The sequence below is a fragment of the Myotis myotis genome, unplaced genomic scaffold (genome assembly GCF_014108235.1).
Source record: "Myotis myotis isolate mMyoMyo1 unplaced genomic scaffold, mMyoMyo1.p scaffold_m19_p_5, whole genome shotgun sequence".
NCBI lineage: Eukaryota > Metazoa > Chordata > Mammalia > Chiroptera > Vespertilionidae > Myotis > Myotis myotis.
In genome coordinates, this window is record NW_023416357.1 from 65,782,714 (window position 1) to 65,803,503 (window position 20,790).

General features: G+C 40.1%; 1 protein-coding gene and 1 pseudogene across 1 annotated transcript in view; one reads left to right on the top strand and one right to left on the bottom strand.

Annotated features, from left to right (window-relative positions):
- CAMK4 (calcium/calmodulin dependent protein kinase IV) overlaps positions 1 to 20,790 on the top strand; it is a 145,386-nt gene that overhangs the window by 123,146 nt on the left and 1,450 nt on the right. The window contains exons 8-10 of the mRNA XM_036310108.1: positions 10,336 to 10,411; positions 14,556 to 14,682; positions 19,442 to 19,594. Coding sequence (XP_036166001.1) covers positions 10,336 to 10,411; positions 14,556 to 14,682; positions 19,442 to 19,594 — 356 coding nt within the window. The remainder of the gene's footprint in view (positions 1 to 10,335; positions 10,412 to 14,555; positions 14,683 to 19,441; positions 19,595 to 20,790) is intronic.
- On the bottom strand, positions 12,386 to 12,528 carry LOC118657222 (annotated as a pseudogene).

The window sequence follows — 20,790 nt, forward strand, 5'->3', positions numbered from 1 at the left end:
AATGAATGATTCATTCATTGATAAAATGAACATTAGCTATCTAATGGGCTCCATTTTAGGCACTGAGATTACAAGAGCAAGTACAGTATGGTCTTGCCCTCCAAGGATTTCATGGGCTATAAAAGAAAGACCTGTACACAATAAATCAAAGTCTATTATGATCCATTTTATATTTATCTGAGCCAAAGGCTCAAGAGTACAGAAAGGAACATTTGAGCTGAACGCTGACGGATGTGTAGGAGTTTAACAAGTGAAGAGGTGGCCACCAAGCATTCTTCGCCAGCAGGGAAAGTCACAGAGGAGCACTAGCACCTGGCAAGTTCGGGGACTGTTTGTTACTTCATCGCTTTGCATGACTGGAACATAGACTCCTTGGAACAGAGGATACAGATGGACTTGGAAAGGTCAGATGGACCATATTTTCAAAGAATTTGTACATCAATCTAAACAATTCAGACTTGCTTTGGTAGATAATAGTAATTTATCAAAGGTTCTTAATCAGAACCATCATATTTTAAACTCAAATCAGTATTTTATAAATATCCTGACAATGACATTATGACAGATGGATTTGAGGAGAAAAGAGGTCAGAAGAAGACAAACGAGAAAGCTATTGTAAATGCTCCTTCTTGGCCTTCTCATGTCAGAAATCTAAACACAGTTTATTGTCACTTCATAAACAGCTGCTCAGCAGATAATGTGTCTGGCCTACTCCTAAGTTCAGTCATTTATTTTTTAGATATAAAATGATTGTAAAACTACTATATCAGATGCTTGTCCTTGCCGTAAACAAGCCTGTCTTACAGGTAATGCCGCCTTATGATGAAGGCCTATTTTCCATTTACTATTTTTTCCTCTGTAGACATCCAGATCACCCTAAGGCTGTGTTATTGGGAAAGAGGGAATTGAGTGGTTGAATGTGATCGCGATAATCCTTCCACTCTGCTATATAGGTAGACGCTCACAAGGAAGCAGTCATTTGCTAAATTATAAGAAAAGGAGGAGAAAGAAGCAAGAAAACTGAGGTGGGGGGAGAGAGAGAATTGAGATGAAAATTAAAATGCTTTTGTGGACTCATGTACTAAACATACGCATGGAATTACTTTTCTAGGCTGAGGCAGGCTTGGAAGTCAAAAACAAGTAAGTTCCATGTATTTAATTACAATAGCACGGTCTAAATTATGTATAAATAAACAGTTATTTATACATTCTCTTGACCTAAGGAAGCTCACGAAAATATTACTTCAGTATGTTATAAAATATTGCTTCAAAGTGGGAGTAGTTGAGAGGGCAGGATTTTAAAAATACACCTGTGCATAGTAACACAGAAAAACTGGAAAAGCTGAGTTAGGAGAAAACAGAAGTCACAGTAACATCAGGGGAAAGGAAGTAGATGGCCTGGAGCCGAGGAAAGATGCAGAGTTCTGAATTTTTAAAAATTTAATATAATAATTACTGTTTATCTGTCTTACAAACAATTACACCATTTATGGACCAGGCTAAAGTTCCCTGTGAGGTTCACCCTCAGTTCTAGCCCCTTCTCTCCTTACCACATATAAGCACTGACATCAGTTTTGTGTGTGTCCTTCTGAGATACTTAGGTGGAAAGGAAACTGTCCATTTATAAAATGAGTTGAAAATGAGACCCAAGTACAAGACTAGTGTGCTCCTTTATACGGGGACTTTACATTTAACTCAAAGTGTCTGGGGGCCATATAATTGATGGAGAGGGAAGATGTGAGCTTGTTTCCTTGCATTCTAGATCAATTATTTCTATGTATACTGGAAAGTGGGTGTTTATGTTATACCATTTGTCATTTGTCAAGAAATACAAAAAGGAAAAGCCATTCAGAAATCCTTTACCCCAGAGGGTTCTCTTATAAGTAAATCTCAAAATAAAGTCAGATACTTGTGTTTAAGCAAATATTATTTCCTGGGAAATATGCCCAGTTGAAACAAAACTCCAGACCAGAAAATTAAAATTTGTGACCCAGCTAGATGAAATCAATGACTAGTTCTCTGAATTAATCCATGAATACTTCAACATTAAATAAATTCTTGACATCTTGTTCTTGGGAAAAGAAATAGGTTTCAAAAAAAAATCCATTGGTCCATGACTCCTGATAAATGTGCTACAATGTCACTATGCAATATTACTACCAAAATGTCTTAACTGCTTTAGCTATTTAAGACTTAACTAGCTAAAAACCTACCCATAGCAATCACAGAAAAGAAGGATAGTTGACCCTTGAATAACTCAAGGGTTAGGGGTGCCAACCCCTTGCAGTCAAAAATCCATGTATGTCTTTAGACTCCCCCAACACTTAACTATCAATAATCTACTGTTGATGTGAGACCTTACTGATCACATGAACAGTCGATTAGCACATACCAGTATGTTATATATTTATTATGTACTGTATTCTTACAGTAAAGTAAGCTAGAGAAAATAAATGTTATTAAGAAAACCACAAGGAAAAGGAAATACATTTACAGCACTGTATGTATTGATTGAAAAAGATCTGTGTGTAAGTAGACTTGTGCAGTTTATGCTCATGCTGTTCAAGGGCCAACTCTATAAGCTGGTAGAGTAGGAAAGAAACTAATATGGTGATGGGTGAGATAAAAATATCCCTAATACCAATTATCTAATTCATTTGTAAGTTTAATTAAACTGTGTATTTTATATTTCATATTTCTACTTGTCTATTTATTCAAATTCTATTTCCAGGGTCCATAGCTGTTAAGAATTTATTATCTCTTGGCATTTCCCAGGGTCTCGTTAGAAATAAGCTATTATGTTCACTATACCAAAATTAAAAACAATTTTTCAACAATCTACAGTCAGAGAGGTTTCTGCCACAAGAACACACACTAATAAGAAAAATGTAGGAAAATATAAATGAAAAGTAAACGTAAAATACAAGCTTTCAAAATACTTTCATAAAAGACGTGGTTTTGTTCTTTTCTAGACGACTAAATAGCTAAAGTGAAATAAGAAGAGTACTTTAGAGGTAATCGAAACATGTAAGAAATGATCTCATCTGAGAATTAATTAAATACCCCCAGTGATGACTTTCTTCTTACTATGAACTTTTCAAAAACTAGAAGAATTAAATACACAGTAAAATGTCAACTGCACTTTCTGTAACATTCTGCTTGATAGATGGTGTGTGTACCCGAGGGTTCCCGTGGGGCTTGTCGACAATAGGAAGGGAGCAGGGAAGGTGAGAGGAAGAAAGAGAATGTTAAGCAGGTGGGTAGAGGGTGCCCAGATCCAGCTTCTGTTCCTGACCACAGCCCTTCTTTGTCCCTGAGATAGACTGTGTCCCCAAGCATCATATGACTGTCCCAGAGGCATGCTTGCGATGCCTGGTCCAAATGAACAAGTGCCAGGTGAAGAAAAGTGGTGAGGAAAGGCCGTAGCTCCTTTGTTCTTGACCTTGCAGAGGACAGGACTCTGCAGGTTGAATGTGGGCTTATTTTAAGCTGTCTTGGGAGTTTTACATCTACAGGAAATGAATCTCTTGAGGTCTCTGCATTGGTCTGGCACTGACCTAAACAATGTGTATCCTGTGGAACTTCAATTTTGTAGACGTTTGCTCCTTTTTTGCTTAATAAATATTTACTGAACTCCTATTACACACCAGGCAGTGTCCAGGTGTTAGAGGTATAAAAGTGAAAAACAAAACACTCTTCTCTTTAAGGATGGTACATTTTAGTGGAAGAAGACAAGTAATAAACAAAATGAGTGTGTACGTTAGATGAAAAGAAATGACAATTTCCATGGAAGGATATGGAATTAGGAAAGAGAATAGGAAGTGCTAGGGGCCTGGGCCGCAATTTAAACGGGGTGATCAGGGAAGGCTTCACTTAGAGGGAACATAAGAGCAAAGACTTGAATGAGGTGAGGGAGAGAGCAAACCATGTGATGTCTAGGGAATAATATCCCAGGTAGAGGGGACAGAGGCACCAGTTCTGAGGCAGGAACACGCCTGGGTGTCTTTAAGGTCCAGGAAGGAGGCTGGTTGGTTGTAGTGCAGTGACAAGGCGGGAAATGGTAGGAGAAAGGGATCCGAAAGCTCCAACTGGAAGGATAGAGTTAACATTTATTTACATGAGGGAGACTTTTGGAACAACAGGTTAGGCCTTGTTGATTTTGAGATGCCTGTTAGACATCCTGGAGAGATGACATGTGGGCAGAAGGGTGTATATGTTTGAAGTTCAGGAGCAAGGACATGGTGGTTGATACAGATGTGGCATTATCAGCTTATAGGTGCTATTTAAAGTCATGAGACTCTCCAGGCAGAAAAGGAAATGACCCAGATTGATCCCTGGGCAATACCATTAGGAGGCCAGAAAGAGGAGAAAGAACCACATTTATCATTCATAGATATCAAATAGTAGAGGAAGCTCCACAGGACAGAATTAGGAATTGTGAATGAATGCTGAAAGGCACAGATTTGGGCCTCGATATATAACACTCTTTTAACATCTAAAGCTGTCAGCGGTAGAAGAGGCTGCCTCCCTGGGTTGGGAAATGGTCACAAAAGCTGATTGACTTATTTCTCAGGATTCAGGGCTACCAACAAGGGGAGGGAGGAAGAATCCCGCTAATTTTGGTATTACCCAGAAGATATATGGTTTTTAAATATTACCAATACAGCTGCGTGTAACTGTGTAGTCAACTTGAGGAGTATGGCAACCACCTAGTTAAATCAAAGTTAACCACATTTAATTTGGCCTGAGAGTCTAAAGAGGTTCTCACCAACATCATATCCTCATTTCTCCTGTTCTCTTTGGTTTAGAAACCGTCTTTTAAGGTCCTGGTATTCCTTAACTTCTGTCTCTCCATCTATGTCATTCTCTGCACCTACTTCTTTGTAACTGTGACTGCTTAGGAACAGAACCAGCCGTTCGCACGAATGCACAGGGCTGTGAGACTCAGCTCTGTTATCATACGTGAGGGTGGAATGATGTGTGGGAAAGAGATCAGAAGGAAGAGGTGATTGATGGCAAGTGGGTAGAAGACTTAACTTAAAATATGTTATTTGGGCCCTGAACACCTGCAAAATGTTCCATTTTAAAATGTTGCTGCAGAAAAGATATGCATGAAATAAAAAGTTTCAAAAGAATCAGCGATAGTTATCAGTAAGATTTATAGCACCTTTAGAAAAAAAAGCAATACTTGCCATACTAAACACTGGTCAGAGTTTGAATTCTAAGTCCATGACTTTATATTTGCATCTCCATATACAAAAGAGATTCTTAAATAGTGTTCATATTAGGATGAGTTGGGTTTATTTATTAATTCGGTTTATTTTTTTATACCCCACCTCATCCCACAAAAATGGAAAGGTAAGAAAAAGAAGCAGGCTAACTTTCTTCATCCAACAATAGTGGGGGGGGGGGGGTTTAATAGGGGAAAAAAGAGGGACATCTGTAATACGTTCAACAATAAAGATAAATTTTAAAAAAGAGGTGTGGCCTCTGTGCTATTATCTTAAAAAAAGATATCGAGAAATATCACACAGTTCATGTGGCAAAGAAGACTTTTTAACAACTTAAATGAAAAAATATTAAGTGAGAGGTGGATTGACGGATATTTATAGTATTAAAAGACCAAGAGAGTCCAGGAAAATGGACAGGCTGAGTTAGAGCCTAAAACATAGATTTTTGTGGCCCCAAGAAACTCTGAATTTAAGAAAAGCCTCTACAGTGAAAATTTCCTATGCTGTAGCATAGAAGTAAAGATAGATTCAGGCTTTAAGATGAAAAAAAGACACACACACACACGTATGTTTTGAATCACTAAAATGAAAGCATAGGAGAGAATTCATAAACAAACAGCAACCCTGACCTAGAATCCGTAGCCTGGCGCTGACCTGCCTGCTAAGTGCTCCAGCCACACTGACTTCCCCCAGTTCCTTGGGTGCCCCTTGCTCCTTTGTGCCACAAGGTCTCTTCATATGTGCTTTCTCCGCCCGCACCCTCTTCTCTCTTTCCCCAACCACTGCCCTCTCCCACTTTGCCTAGTTAACTGCTCTGGATCCTTTACATCTCAGGTTAAACTGCTTTCTCATTCTGACCAAGTCAACCCTCTATCAGAGACACTCTCCCTACAAGCACTTCCAATCACCACTTTGCGTTTCTTCACATGGTTTTCTTGATCAACCTCACCTTCCCCCTCCAAACTATAAGCTCCATGATGGCAGGCTTGAACTCTAACTCCACACTCCTCTTCCCCTAGTACCGTGGTGGGCAAACTGCAACTCGCAAGCCACATGCAGCTCTTTGGCCCCTTGAGTGTGGCTCTTCCTAAGCCTTAGGAGTACCCTAATTAAGTTAATAACAATGTACCTACCTATATAGTTTAAGTTTAAAAAATTTGGCTCTCAAAAGGAATTTCAATCGTTGTACTGTTGGTATTTGTTGACTAATGAGTTTGCTGACCACTGCCCTAGCACCACCTAACACACTGCCTGCCATACAGCAGGTGCTTAACGAATCGCTCATAATTCTTTAATGAGTGAATGAATGAACCTGTTAATTTCATTCACCTTAGTCTCCCTTGGATTTGACTTTCTCAAAACAGTTAACAGTAGTTTGAAAAAGTCCTCTGATAAAGAATGCCACTTTGTAATTTTCACTCTGTATTACACCTGAGATGATTTTCTCCCTCCAGTTTGTTGGTTTGTTAGGTAGGAAGGGATCATAAAGGTCCCCTAGGGCCGTGGTCGGCAAACTGCGGCTCGCAAGCCATATGCGGCTCTTTGGCCCCTTGAGTGTGGCTCTTCCACAAAATACCACGTGCGGGCGCGCACGTACAGTGTGATTGAAACTTCGTGGCCCATGCGCAGAAGTCGTTATTTTGTGGAAGAGCCACACTCAAGGGGCCAAAAAGCCGCATGTGGCTTGCGAGCTGCAGTTTGCCGACCACGGCCCTAGGGCATTGACAAAATGAAGGTACAATCAAGGACCAAAATCAACCTTAATTTTTCTCTAGGCCCTAGAGTCTCTAGGGCTTTAGGAAAAGAGGGAAAACCTTGCACAAATGGTCCCTGGGTGTCATACTCCACACCTGATGCTTTTTATTTAAGACCATTTCCAGAATTTGGTACAGTGAGTTTATTTAATCAATTGACAATCACTCCTATCTATAGAGAGGTCCTCAATCTCTAGATATTTTAATGGTACTCTGGTCTTATAAAAAAATCAGCACTGCGAGGTCTAAGTGGTATACTGGTGAATAAGTAATATAATTAGAGCTGGAATTTTTAATATAATTTTTGTATTCAGCTAAAAATGCTTCTTTAAAAGGTGTGTCTGATATCTTGGCAATTTCAAAACCATCTACCAAAATTATTCTTCATTGGAGATTGGAGTATGTTTTCTCCTAGGACCTCTGTCGTAGTTAGTGTTCCATGGACAATAGCATGACCGATAAGGTAATTTTAGGAAGTGGCAGGGAACTTGGGTCAGGCAGAAAAGGAAACTTAAAAGATAGCCAGGAAAATCAATAAATGATTACTGACTATTTCAGAAAAAGATGACTCTAAACTATTTTAAATTAATTCTAAAAACTGTATCACACCTGAAATTTTCTCCCTCCCCCACTTTGTTGGTTTGTTTGTTTTGGCAATGAGTTGAGAAAATATAGGAAGGACATCCAGATGTGCGTATAGCATTAAAGGTGGGCTAGCTGATGCCTTTTCTTGAACTAAGTTGGAGGTAGTCAGCTATTTCTCACTCTAAGAAAATCACAGGTAAGTAGAATTCCCTGCAAGGACATTTGATCCCTGGGAGACTTGAAGCCCTGGTGTGCCCGAGCCTGAACTTCATTCTAGAAAAACTTTTGGCTCATGGAAAGGCTTCGGATAGATTGATTACAAGAGTATGTCCTGCCGGCTCTGAAGTCAAGGTCACATTAATTAGTAATTGCAAACATTTAAAGGATAGTATGAATGGTATCTAACTGTGTCTAGGTGTTTAGAGTGTGTTTTACCCAAATTTTATATTATGATTAATAAATATTATTAATTTCTTTTTAAAAAAATCTTAAGAGAAATGTATTATGGAGGACGAACACATTCTATATTTCTTTTGTCTATGAGCCTCCTGATGGAAAGTTCAGCTTGTCATACCACAAGTTCACGTGCATTGCGACATAATGCCTTACAAGGAGATGAATTGCCTCTGGAAAGTGAGGTTGTACCCAGTGCTATGAAGGGAGATATTGCCATGGCAGTTAAGAATGCTAGATGCCCTATAAAGTGGATTCGAAGAGAATTTTGTTCCACGGTATTCACTTTATTGGAGGCTGTTGGCCTGGGAGCTGTGAATAATGGCCAGCAAAAGCATCTCACCTTTGCGACAGCGTCCTGACCTCTAAACAGCACAGGGTGGGAGGGCTGATTTCACTGGAGCCAATAAGAGAAGTGCCCATGGAGCAGCACACACAGAAGGCGCTCTGGCAGGAGGGAGGGAGTGTAGCAGGTTCCGTCGGTAGAGTACTGTCCTCTCGTCTTGCTTGAACGGTCAGTGACTCTCCCTTTACCAGCATCGCAGTGGCTTGCAGGCTAAAACTTAAAGTAAACTTGGAAATAGCCAGTCCAGTTCACTCAGATTTTAGAGGTTGAATCCAAGCCCCAGAAACTGTAAAAGACTCTGCCCACCCTATTTCTGTATTTCTGTTTAAATGCAGCGTGGGGCCTGGTAGCCCTTCATGGCTGTGAAGACCTGTGCATGCATTTCAGTTCCCAGACTGAACAGCTCTCAGATGCACAGACAGACGTAGGAGCCCTCGTGAGAGTGGCAGCCTAACTTGAGTTTCCTATGCATTATGATGAGCAAAGCATTTGTGAGTGGGAATTCAGTGTTGGGGCTGCTGGGGCCCAAAGGAACCGTCTGTGGGGTACAGATTGCTCTGGGAAATGAAAGCTAACCTGACAGAGTGAATGGTGTTGGCATGCAGCATGCATTTCCCTTAATTATGTTAATTGAATCTTAAAAGGGAAGTTTTCTAGGAATAATTTGCCTATGCATGAGAACTACTTGGCCCCAGATATGATTCCTTAAAGGGTGCATTTTGCCGACTTGCTGCTAAGAGTGCTGTAATGCACACCATTTCACCACACAGACTCTTCATCTTCTATGTCGCCTGGAACACAAGTTCTACAGGAATGAGAAGAACCTGATTGGGGAAGGATGGGGAGAGGGGGGCAGTATGGGAATATGTCAGTGGAATAGCTGCTGTGTTTCTTCCTGAAAGTTAAATCCAGAGTCCCATGCGGACAGCTCACTGTGGCAGTATGGTATTTCCAGCCTGCAGGGACGGGGGTCCCGTTCACATGCTCTCCTGTCCCCAGCCACGAGGAGGAATGTGGTGCCCCCTCATCCCCATGGCCTCCCTCAAGGAGCCCTCAGCATCCATCAGTCAGCTCCTTCTTTGGGGACCCCACTGACACCTACAGCATTTTTGTTTAAAATAAAAAAAGCCCACTCTGGGCTGTAGTTCTGAGCCTTATTTCTGCATAGACGTAGACTTCTGGCATCTTTTGTTCCTTTGTTAGTAAAGCAAACCAACACCACCTGCAATCCATAAGGCTTGGATTCAGTTAACTCTCCATTTTCATGGCTCCAAGGTAATAAAACATAAAAGAGCTCTTCACAGTTCTGTACTAAGGGCTGTTTTGTGGTTGAGAACGCCTTCCTCTTTCACAGTGTGGGCCGGGCTAACAGGAGTAGCCCCATTCTACACAGAGAAGTCCTCCTTTCTCAGTTCATAGCCCCAAACTCACTGGGGACAGCTGCTCTCTGTAGTTCTCAACATCACCCGGGGGCATATGCCAGGGCCCTCCCAGCTCCTGTTCCAGCCTTTCGGCACTAGGGATTTTTCAGTCCTTCCCACTGTTTACCCGGCCTCTGTCAAACAAACATTCATGAACACCCGTGCGCCAAACAGACCGAGTTCTCAAGGTAGCATAATTGTGCCTGTTCCCTTACTATGCCAAACTTTTTTTCTTTCCTTTCTGTGTACAAAGCTTCCTTTGAAGTAAGGGATCTTTTGTAGCAGAGACAGATCTCTGCATAATGTGGAATATTAAAGCTAACAGCTTTCTCTTTATGCACTCTAAACACAGAGAGACAATAATTTCTCCCACGAATATAGATGTAAGAATTGTAGCCTTCTACTTTGGTTTGGGGAAAGAAGATTGGTTATAAAACTCTTCTGAAGTTTATGTTGATGAATTCATTTCTTCCCCATTGCTTGTTATTAAAATGTAAGTGTTGAATTTAAACTCCAATTTAACACAATTTTTGCTCTTCCTGCAGCACCTGAAATTCTTAGAGGCTGCGCCTACGGACCTGAGGTGGACATGTGGTCTGTGGGGATAATCACCTACATCCTGTAAGTGAAGAAAAGCAATCTTCATGCAAACTGTCTGCCTTTACTGTAGTATTCGCTAGGTACTCACGGGCCTCATAAAAAGCATGATTACTTTTTGACTTTTTGTGATTTTCTACAACATACTAAAAATACTTAGTGATATAATTTTCTGAAATTGAGCATTGCTTTTTATTTTGTAATTTTCTTGGGCCAGTACTCCTGTCCAGGGCTTTCTGTGTCTCATTCTGCTATGCAATGCAGAGCAGATTTGGGGAACAATTCATTATTTGGTGATAATAATATATGTGAAACTCATGTTCATTTATTTTAAATGCTGTTATTTTACCTATTTGCATCTTGTCAAAATAATTAGGCTATTAGTCCTTTTTAAAGGGAAAATAGATATTTAATCTCTTAAGCAGCCCCAAACTGGGACATTTCCCATCAGAAATGTCTTAAATGCATTTTAGCTATCAGTTTTATTTCCTTTCTCTGTTAGGTTCTCAAGGCCCTTGAGTTTAATACCGTAAACTTCGAGAAACATTAGGTAGGGAAAAAAATGGACTAAATCTCTTACTCTCTGGTATCCCCAATTTCATTCTTGAGCTCCTTCTATCAATAAACAAGGGGTTTGGGGAAACTTGCCAAAGAGATGATGGAATTGCAGATGAATACAGGGGAAATAAGAAAGAATGATAAAAGAGTGAAGAATATGCCTACAACAGCAAAAAAGCAAGATATCAATGAGTTCCAGAATTTAATTCAAAACAAGCAGATTTGGTTGCCATTTAAAGGATACTGCAAGGTTAATTGTTGGAACCTATAATATTCAATTCTGTAAGGGGATTTTAGAGAATGTAGAAGAAAGTATATTGTCAGGTCAGCCTGCCATAATAAAATACCACAGACTGGGTGGCTTAAACACAGACATTTATTCTCACAGTTCTAGAGGCTGGAAGTCCAAGGTTACGGTGCCAGTAGGTCGAGTTCTGGTGTGAGTTTTCTTCCTGACATGTAGACAAACACCTTCTCACTGTATCCTCACATAGCAGAGAGAGGAAGCTAGCTCTCTGGTGCCTCTTCTTAACATGGTACTTATTCCATCATGAGGTCCCACCTTCATGATCTTCTCTAACCCTGATTTCCTACCAAAAGCCTCATCTCCAAATCCCATCACATTGGTTAAGGCTTTAATACATGAATTGGAAAGGGGACACAATTCAGTTCATGGAAGAAAGAGGGCTTTGTTTTGTTTTGTTTTGTTTTTAATTTGATAGTGATCTTAGAAATTGCAGTGTCTAGGTAATATGGCTAGGCATGGGGTGACTGGGGTCAGACCCCCAACCAAGTTAGTAAACTCGGAGCATAGACATTGGTCAGTAGCCAAGACTAAAGGGTCAACAAGCAACCTATAAGTAGCCAGAGGCGATTATGTGATGTCCAAAGATATTTCCTGAATGTATTGAAGCTTCAGAAGATTTTTCAGAGATCACTTTTATATTGGGAAAGAATATTGTTTCCTGAATTATGGAGGTGGCATATCATACTTAGTGACATTAAGAGAAAAACTGAACTACACAAATAATGATTCATATTTGCCCCTAAAATGTAACTATGCCCACCCAGTTACAATTTCATGTTGAAATGTTACTGGAGGGGTTAAAGCATTAAGGATGTGTAAGAACTCAGAGAGATGGAAGTAGGAAATTAAGTCACAGTCACCCTGAAAAAATGAAATATGGAATGACTGTAACTCCATGGTATGGTCACTGACAAGGAGAAATGTAGAGAAAAATCTGTGATCATTTGAGACACATCTTATAGCCTTGAAAATAATTTTAATGTCCTTTCCCCTAGTTACTTAAGGTCATTAATTAATAGCTGTTGGTTGAAAGTAGCAGCAGGAACCCCCAGAATGAAAATAAGATTGCTGCTTACAACAAATATATCCCTTAATTTTGGTCTAACTCCTGTTAGCCTGGGGGCCTTTATTTTTTATGTGCCCCAGGCATGAAACGCTCTGGCCACCCACACAGGCATCAGCTAGGATGAACCCAGGATTGTACATCTGCTTGGCCCCTGACTGATATAAGAGCAGCACCACCCATCAGGTGTCTCCTTGCCCATTGCCAGGGGGTCTGGGGACTTTTCATGTATCTGTAGCTCATTAATAATTGGTGAAGTCTACCTGGGGAGGCTCACTGGAACATTTTCTCCAGGGAACTGTGCCCGTGGACCTATGCATCTCCTTTATTATCATTGAAAGTTCCGCCAGGCCATTTTGTGTTATGACCTCGCTATTTCCAAGGATGACAGTAGGCTGGAAATGAAGGCCATGTTGTTGTTTCTCACAGGAATTCTGGTCCCTCTACCTTTACAACTAAACTCTTTCCCACAGACAAAAACAACTACTGCAATGCTGAGGTCAGAGTCAGAATCAGATTAACGAGAGAGATTCAAACTCTCCTTCAGCTTTCAACAAGGCACTTCTGCCCAACGCCTTGGAGCCATTGTACTATATACATTCACACATCAGGCCAGTGTAATCGTAGCACCCTCCTAAGTGGTCCTTGTCAGCACTCTCGTTTTCCCATTTTGAAAGGGTTTTTGACGTGTGTGTGTGTGTGTGTGTGTGTGCGCGCGCACTCTGCTGTGTGTCACATTTCTTTCACTTTTGGCACTTCAGGCTGACATGACATAAACTTTTTACCTCTGTCACCAATGTACAAATTTGCTGACATGACTGAAATGAAAGAAAGGCATTTGAGTACTGTACCTTCTGAACTGTCATTTGTCTCTCTAGATTTCCAGGAAACACAAGCTAAACTAAACCTGGAAAGTTGGCTAATTTCTCCATGACTAACCAACAGGCTATTTTTCTAGGGTTGTGGAGGGCCAGGTAAGGCTGGGCTGCCTCCTTGTCAAGGTGTGGACATGCGCTTCCTTCTCTCCTTAAGCTGGAGTCGGATCCTCTGTGGGGGCACTGCAGTGGGAGAGGGGGGTGCATGGCCTGGGCCACAGCACCTCTGGCCTTGCCTTTGCCTGGCTGCTCCTGAATGTTTGAAAAAGACAAAGACTCTCCCAAAGGGATGTTCCCAGAGCAAAGGGTCGTGCGGAATTGTTTCTTCTTAGAAACCCATTATGTTGGGATGCAAAACATTTCATGCTCTGCACCAATCTAGCCAGGAAGAATTTGGTGAAATGTTTTTTAACTTATTCATTCTTCCCCTCTTCTTTGCCCCATTCTCTGTCAAATGCAGCACATGCCCTGGCAGGGATTTTTTTTTTTATAGTTTCCTTTTGGTGCCTAGTGATTTCAGAACCTTCACCATCTAGAAACAGTGGAGGCTTCGCGATCCTGGACCTGGAGCTCACTTTTCCTCTCTCTGTCCTTGGGATGCCACAGGTGGTTCTCCATTTCTTTTCTCCCACTTCCTCCATTCTTTTTTTTTCCTGACCCTGCTGTGGAAAATGAGTGGGAACATAGTGAAATGTCTGTAAAATGTACAACAGCGAGGTTCTCATACAAGGTGGAAGAGACTCTAGGCTGCTCATCTCTGTTGGTTGCATCTATCTGTTCACTGTATGAAGTTTCAAAAGGCCATTCTCCAACAGTAGTTTTAGCTCCTGTCTTTGTTCACTCTGAAATCCAAACTGGAATGCAGTGGAAACATAATGCTTATGTATATGTAGGAATTCAGTGGATAGGGCTGAATAAAAATGACTGAAAAATCTTTTCTTCCCACCTTTAAATCTCTATTCTCTAAATCCTAATTCTTCCACCTCATAATAAACTGGAACTCTAATCAAATCACTATCTTCTCGATTCCTGGAGAAAAAATTCATGGAGAGTCATGAGCATGGTGCTTATAATAACGTTAGCTATTGTCATAGGTGTTTTTTGTCATAATTATTAATATTAGTGTAACTGTTCTTAGAAATCTAACGTTGGTTTTGTATCTATTCCTACTTCCTGATAACATGATTGTGTGTTTACACACTCAAAGGCAAATTGTAACAAGGCTATTTCATACCTGTGCTGAGTAGACTTGCATTCATAACATGAAGCTGTGAGAAAGAACAATCTTGAAATTTCTACAAAAATATTGGTGAAAGATACTTAAGTTTTGAAAGACATTGTATTCTCTATCTTTTGTCCCTCTAGACTTTGTGGATTTGAACCATTCTATGATGAAAGAGGTGACCAGTTCATGTTCAGGAGAATTCTGAATTGTGAATATTACTTTATCTCCCCCTGGTGGGATGAAGTATCTCTAAATGCCAAGGACTTGGTAAGTGTGATCAAAACAAAACAAAATAAAATCCCTCACATTCATTTTTAGCTTACTAGTGGGCAGTGTCATTTGTAAAATTTGCCCCTCTTAATATCTTATTTCTTTATAATTGTATTTTTAATAAAACAATGCAAGCTAATAAATTTTCATTATACATAATGAAAAATAGATATGTTTGACTCATCATTAGCTGAGTTATCACAGATTACAAATTACTACAGTATTAATTATCTTTTCCCACTTAGTCAATGTAGAGCCTTGCTTATGAAGACAGATGTGCTAGGTGAATCTAAACATAATTTACACAGAAGAATTCTGTTTTAACATGGCTGGCTATTACCTAGATTTGGTTGTATTTAAACTAAAACAATATTCTTTTCTTAAAATGTTTAAACTTATTAAAATATCCTGATACTAACACAAGTCCCACCATGCATCATTGGCACTGTAAATAAGTTACACTGTACTAACAGTGCATTTTGTTTGCTTTTTATTATTGTTGGCTTGATTTACTTTGCTTGTCACTTAGGCTTATATTGAAGTTTGTTTGCATTCAGGAAATGAATGGGGAGATGGCCCACCAGTTCTAAAATAAAGAGGATACTAGCATATAATTAAACATTTACCATCAATCCTCTAGAAAAAAATTATTCAGAAATTACTAAAAGCTGACTTTTAAATCACAGAAATTAGATCTCCAAGGGATCTAAGATGACTTCCCTTCATTTAAAAAAATGTATATTTTTTTATTGATTTCAAAGAGGAAGGAAGAGGGAGGGAGAGATAAAAACATCAATGATGCCGAAACCGGTTTGGCTCAGTGGATAGAGCGTCGGCCTGCGGACTGAAAGGTCCTAGGTTCGATTCCGGTCAAGGGCATGTACCTGGGTTGCGGGCACATCCCCAGTAGGAGATGTGCAGGAGGCAGCTGGTCGATGTTTCTCTCTCATCGATGTTTCTAGCTCTCTATCTCTCTCCCTTCCTCTCTGTAGAAAATCAATAAAATATATTAAAAAAAAAACAAAACATCAATGATGAGAGAGAATCATTGATTGGCTGCCTCCTGCATGCCCCACACTGGGGATCAAGCCCCACAACTTGGGCATATGCCCTGAATGGGAATCGAACCATACCTCCTGGTTCATAGATCGACGCTCGACCACTGAGCCACACGGGCCAGGTGCTTCCCTCATTTTTAAGATGAATGTGCTAAAGCCCAGAGAAGTGAAATGACTGTCCAAGGTCATATAGCTTTCTAGCAAAAAGTCATTGTCAGGAACTAAAGAATCAGGTTTCCAGACCCCTCATCCAAAGCTTTTTTTTCCCTCCAAACATTTTCTCTTTACCATCCACATTCTTTCATGAGGCAGATCCCCTATAGGCCGTGACTTTTCCAGTGTGCCTAGGGGACGAGGCAGTATGTGTGACATGTGGATGTGTCATCCCAACTTTGCCCTCAAGTCAGGCCCCACACTCCTAAACATCTCTTGAATCCATCCACTTCTCTTTACTGCCACCACCACTGTCCAACCCATGCTCCAATCTCTCCCACTGGACCACTGTCACAACCTCCTGTCTGATCTTCCTGCCTCTTCTCATGACCTTTGCTATACAGGATCCACAGGTATAATCCTGTAAGTAAATCACATCATGTCAAGTCTCTTAGGATAAATCCAAGCTCCATAACAAGATCTACTCACATCGCCTGGTCTGGAGCTTGTCACCCTCTCTCATGCCACTCATTTCCCATCGCTTTCCTTTGGTCTCTGCACTCCAGTGCACCAGGGTTCCAGTCCTTGCAGCTCTGGATTCAGATCATTGTTCTCTCTTCTGCCTTGTAATGTTCTTTCCTCCATTCTTCCCCCCTCTTCCTCCTCACCGTCTCTCTCTCTCTCTCTCTCTCTCTCTCTCTCTCTCTCTCTCTCTCTCTCTCTTTCTCTCTCTCTCTCACACACACACACACACACACACATACACACACCTCTTGCAGGGGTAACTCTTATCTTCAAGCCTTAGCTGTCATTTGACATCCTCGGGGAGGCTTAGTCTGCCCCCCTTTGGCAGTCCCTCCTCCTTCATATAAATTATTCTTTTGCCCCTAGACTTCCTCTTTCATGATAGCCCCCACTTATATTTACTTGTGCAAAAGCCTTCCTTAAGCTTTGGAAGAGGATCAAACATATGTGCCCAGATCTTAGTGCCTATGGACATGTAATACAGACTATAAATGTTTACTGAATGAAACAATGAATCAGGGCAGAGACCATGGATTTTTAAAAATTGGACACAGCTAGATTCAAGTGCCCCTTTCCTGACAACCTAAAGGTATAGCCTTGGGCTTGTTATATAACCTGTTATATAACCTGTTAGTTTTCTTATCTGGGATGACACTGGTACCTATCTCTAGATTGTTGGGAGACTTAAAGGATATAATACATGCTAAGTAACAACCACCAACTCAATAATAGTTCCTTTATTTAGCCCTTCTTTCATATTTTTTTATCCCTTCCAAAATTAAATGGATAAGAGCATTAGTTAGTAGTGATGTTTCTTCAGTTAACTAAATTCTGTTAGTCAATAAATTTATAAAGCTTCAGAACTATAGGAATCCTGAATCTGTACTTACTAGCAGAACCCACATCTGTTCTGTAGTCAACAGAGGCAACAGTGCCAATGAGGGGGGAGTCAGGTTGTAAGGGGGCTGTAGGATATTTGTAAGGTTTGGGTTTGAAACCTGGATCTCTCTGACCTTCTGCAAGTTTCTTAATAATTCAGTGCTTCAATATCTTCAAATGTAAAGATTAATGCTGGTATATGTAAATTTTTAGTACCTATTGTCTTTCAATAAATTCTTTGTATTTTCATGAGGAGGAGAATGGTAATCATGAGAAGAAAAGGATGATTGGAAAATGGGAGGAAAATATCTAATTGTCAAGGATTGTTAAAGAGTAGGCATCATATACATAAAAAGTATTAGTTCACCTGTTCAACAGATGATAGCTATGACTACTATCAGATTTTTATTTATTGCTGTGCATTCATTTTCTTAATCATCTGTACCTCCCTCCACCTCCTTCCAGATTTTAAGCCTAAGCAATCTCATGTCTTTGCCCTTTACAAATTCAGTGTTTTTACCCCAAATACATATTTCTTTGCATATTTTACAGAAAAGCAAAAGGTGAAGTGGATATTTATACTTCATTTGACATGCTGCATGATTTTGTTAGCCTGTGTTCAGTTCTTGGATTATTAGAGTTAGAAAAGATCTCAGACCTTAAATCATTCAAAGTTCCTCATTTTACACCCTAGTAGACCAAAGAGCAGAGAAGCTGACTGCCTGGGCGGCACTACTGTGTAGTGACCACAAGATGAACTCTGAGGTAGCACAGACCTGAGTTTGAATACATTTTCCATTAATTACAAGTTGACCTTAGACAAGTCACTAAATCTTTCTGAGCTTCCTTCCATCCCTCCTTTATGAATTAATAAGGTTATGCAAAGGATTATATGTGTTTTTAAAAATTTATATATATATATATATATATGTATATATATATATATATATACATATCTGAATTCAACAGATGATAGCTGTGATTTTCACACACACACACACACACACACACGCACACACTAGAGGCCCGGTGCATGAAAATTCATGCACTGAGGGGGGCGGGGGGAGTCCCTCAGCCCATCCTGTGCCCTCTTGCAGTCTGGGAGCCCTTGGGGGATGTCTGACTGTTGGCTTAGGCCCACTCCCTATGGGAGAGCGGGCCTAAGCCATCAGTCGAACATCCTTAGTGCTGCTGTGGAGGCAGGAGAGGCTCCCACTACTGCTGCTGTGCTCACCAGCCATGAGCCCGGCATTTTTTTTTTAATTATATAGGATGAATGGATTTACAAAGGAAATGAGATCATATAACAAAAGGGCCTAGGAGAGTGTCCATCAGCACTCAATTCACAGTAGGTCTTTGTCTAGGGTCACAACAGTTGGAGACATAAGTAGGGCTTGAAACATGCCTTCTGACTTCAAATAGTCTCTGACTCACTCCAGATACCTCCCTTGTTAGCCTTATTTGGGTTGTTGATCTTCCTGGAAATTTATTGTATGCTCTTTCTCAGAAGTAAGGGTAAACCTCCCAGAATGGGCTGCCATGGCTGGATTCAGTTCTTAAAACAAATCATGTCCCCAAGCCACTACCACCTTACTTTGATTCTAAATAGGTTTTTACCCCTGCACTCTGTTTATTTCTTCAAGTATCCCCAAAGGATTAGAGAGAACCATAAATGTATGCATTGTGGCATAATCATAAAGGCTATGATACTATCCCATTTTTGTCACTTAATCCCCACAGAATGAATGATGATGAGCAAATGATTCCATCTTCACTGAGACGTGTTTGAAGTTCTGAATTCTAAGTGATGTGAAGTGCAGCCTAGTATTATTCAGATGCCGGTTCTCCTTGAAAGAGCTTACACTTCACAGGCCAGCCAGGACCTGTTTCTTTGACCTCTGTTGGAAAGTCTTCTCACAGTTTGGGCTCTCAGGTGGCATACACCACTGTCTTTTCACTCCCTCAGCTACCACTGCCTGAAGCCATTCTTATCCATGGTGGTCTCTGATAGCTTTAAAAAAATGTTTTTTAAGTATATTCAGTGGTAATGCTAGGGAAACAGAATCAGACCTAGAAGTTCACAAGCTGAGGGGCAAGCCCAACTCACCATAAAAATCTCCTTTGGCTCTTTGTCACTTCAGGTCAGGAAATTAATTGTTTTGGATCCTAAGAAACGGCTGACTACCTTCCAAGCTCTTCAGCACCCATGGGTCACAGGCAAAGCAGCCAATTTTGTACACATGGATACTGCTCAAAAGAAGCTCCAAGAATTCAATGCCCGACGCAAGCTTAAGGTAAGATGGTATTTGACTTGTTTGTTTGTTTTAAAGATGTCTCCCTTATCTTGAACTACCAAAGACAATTCCACCATTCTTCATCTAATACTATTATTCATCTCCTGTGGTAATAGGAAAATCCTGCTTTGAGATCCCAACCATGCTGGCATAAAACCACTTACAGTCTTAAATTATCCGTGATAGTAATTTATTGTTAACAAAGGGAAATATGTTGTATATTGAGATTTACTCACCAAATACATTATCACTGCTTCTCATTTACTTAAAGCTGACCTGCTTAAATGGCATTGTTTTGGAAACTGATATTTATTCAGAAAGTTGTCTTCTTCATGAATATATGAATATTGGGAAACAATCTTTAAAAACTATGTTTTATAATATAGATAAATAATTAGCATACTTGGTAAAAATTTAAAAAATTCAAATGACAGAAAATTATCCAGAGAAATGTATCTATTTTTTTTTTTTTTAAAGTGAGTCACTTTATTTATTTATTTATTTATTTATTATATTTTATTGATTTTTCACAGAGAGGAAGGGAGAGAGATAGAGAGTTAGAAACATCGATGAGAGAGAAACATCGATCAGCTGCCTCCTGCACATCTCCCACTGGGGATGTGCCCGCAACCCAGGTACATGCCCTTGACCGGAATCGAACCTGGGACCCTTCAGTCCGCAGGCCGACGCTCTATCCACTGAGCCAAACCGGTTTCGGCGAGAAATGTATCTATTTTTATAAGACATATGTGGAATAGAGAAAATAGCTTTTCTCTTATATATTGGTGTTTAGGACCAGCTATATATACAAGGATTTTAGAGAATAGCTGGGGGCAAAAAATGGTGCTCTACTCAGACATCACTTATAGGCCGATACTAAATAAACCTGAAGGGTTTCATGGTTAAGCTAATTTAAAATACTCTGGATTAAATAACCTTAACTCGGGATTTCTCAAATAAATCTGACCATGGAACTCTTTTATCCCTATAACCTCTATTATAATACATCTATGGAACCAATGTTTCATGAAATGAATACTTTGGGAAACACACTCTAAAATTTTTGAAAACTGGTAATCCATGGACAAACACATTTACTCGGACTTTCAATTGTCCAGATAATTGAATATACAGACCGGTTTAGGATTAAAGAGATTTTTCTGTTATTTCTCCAAACGAGTTTTCATATAACAATC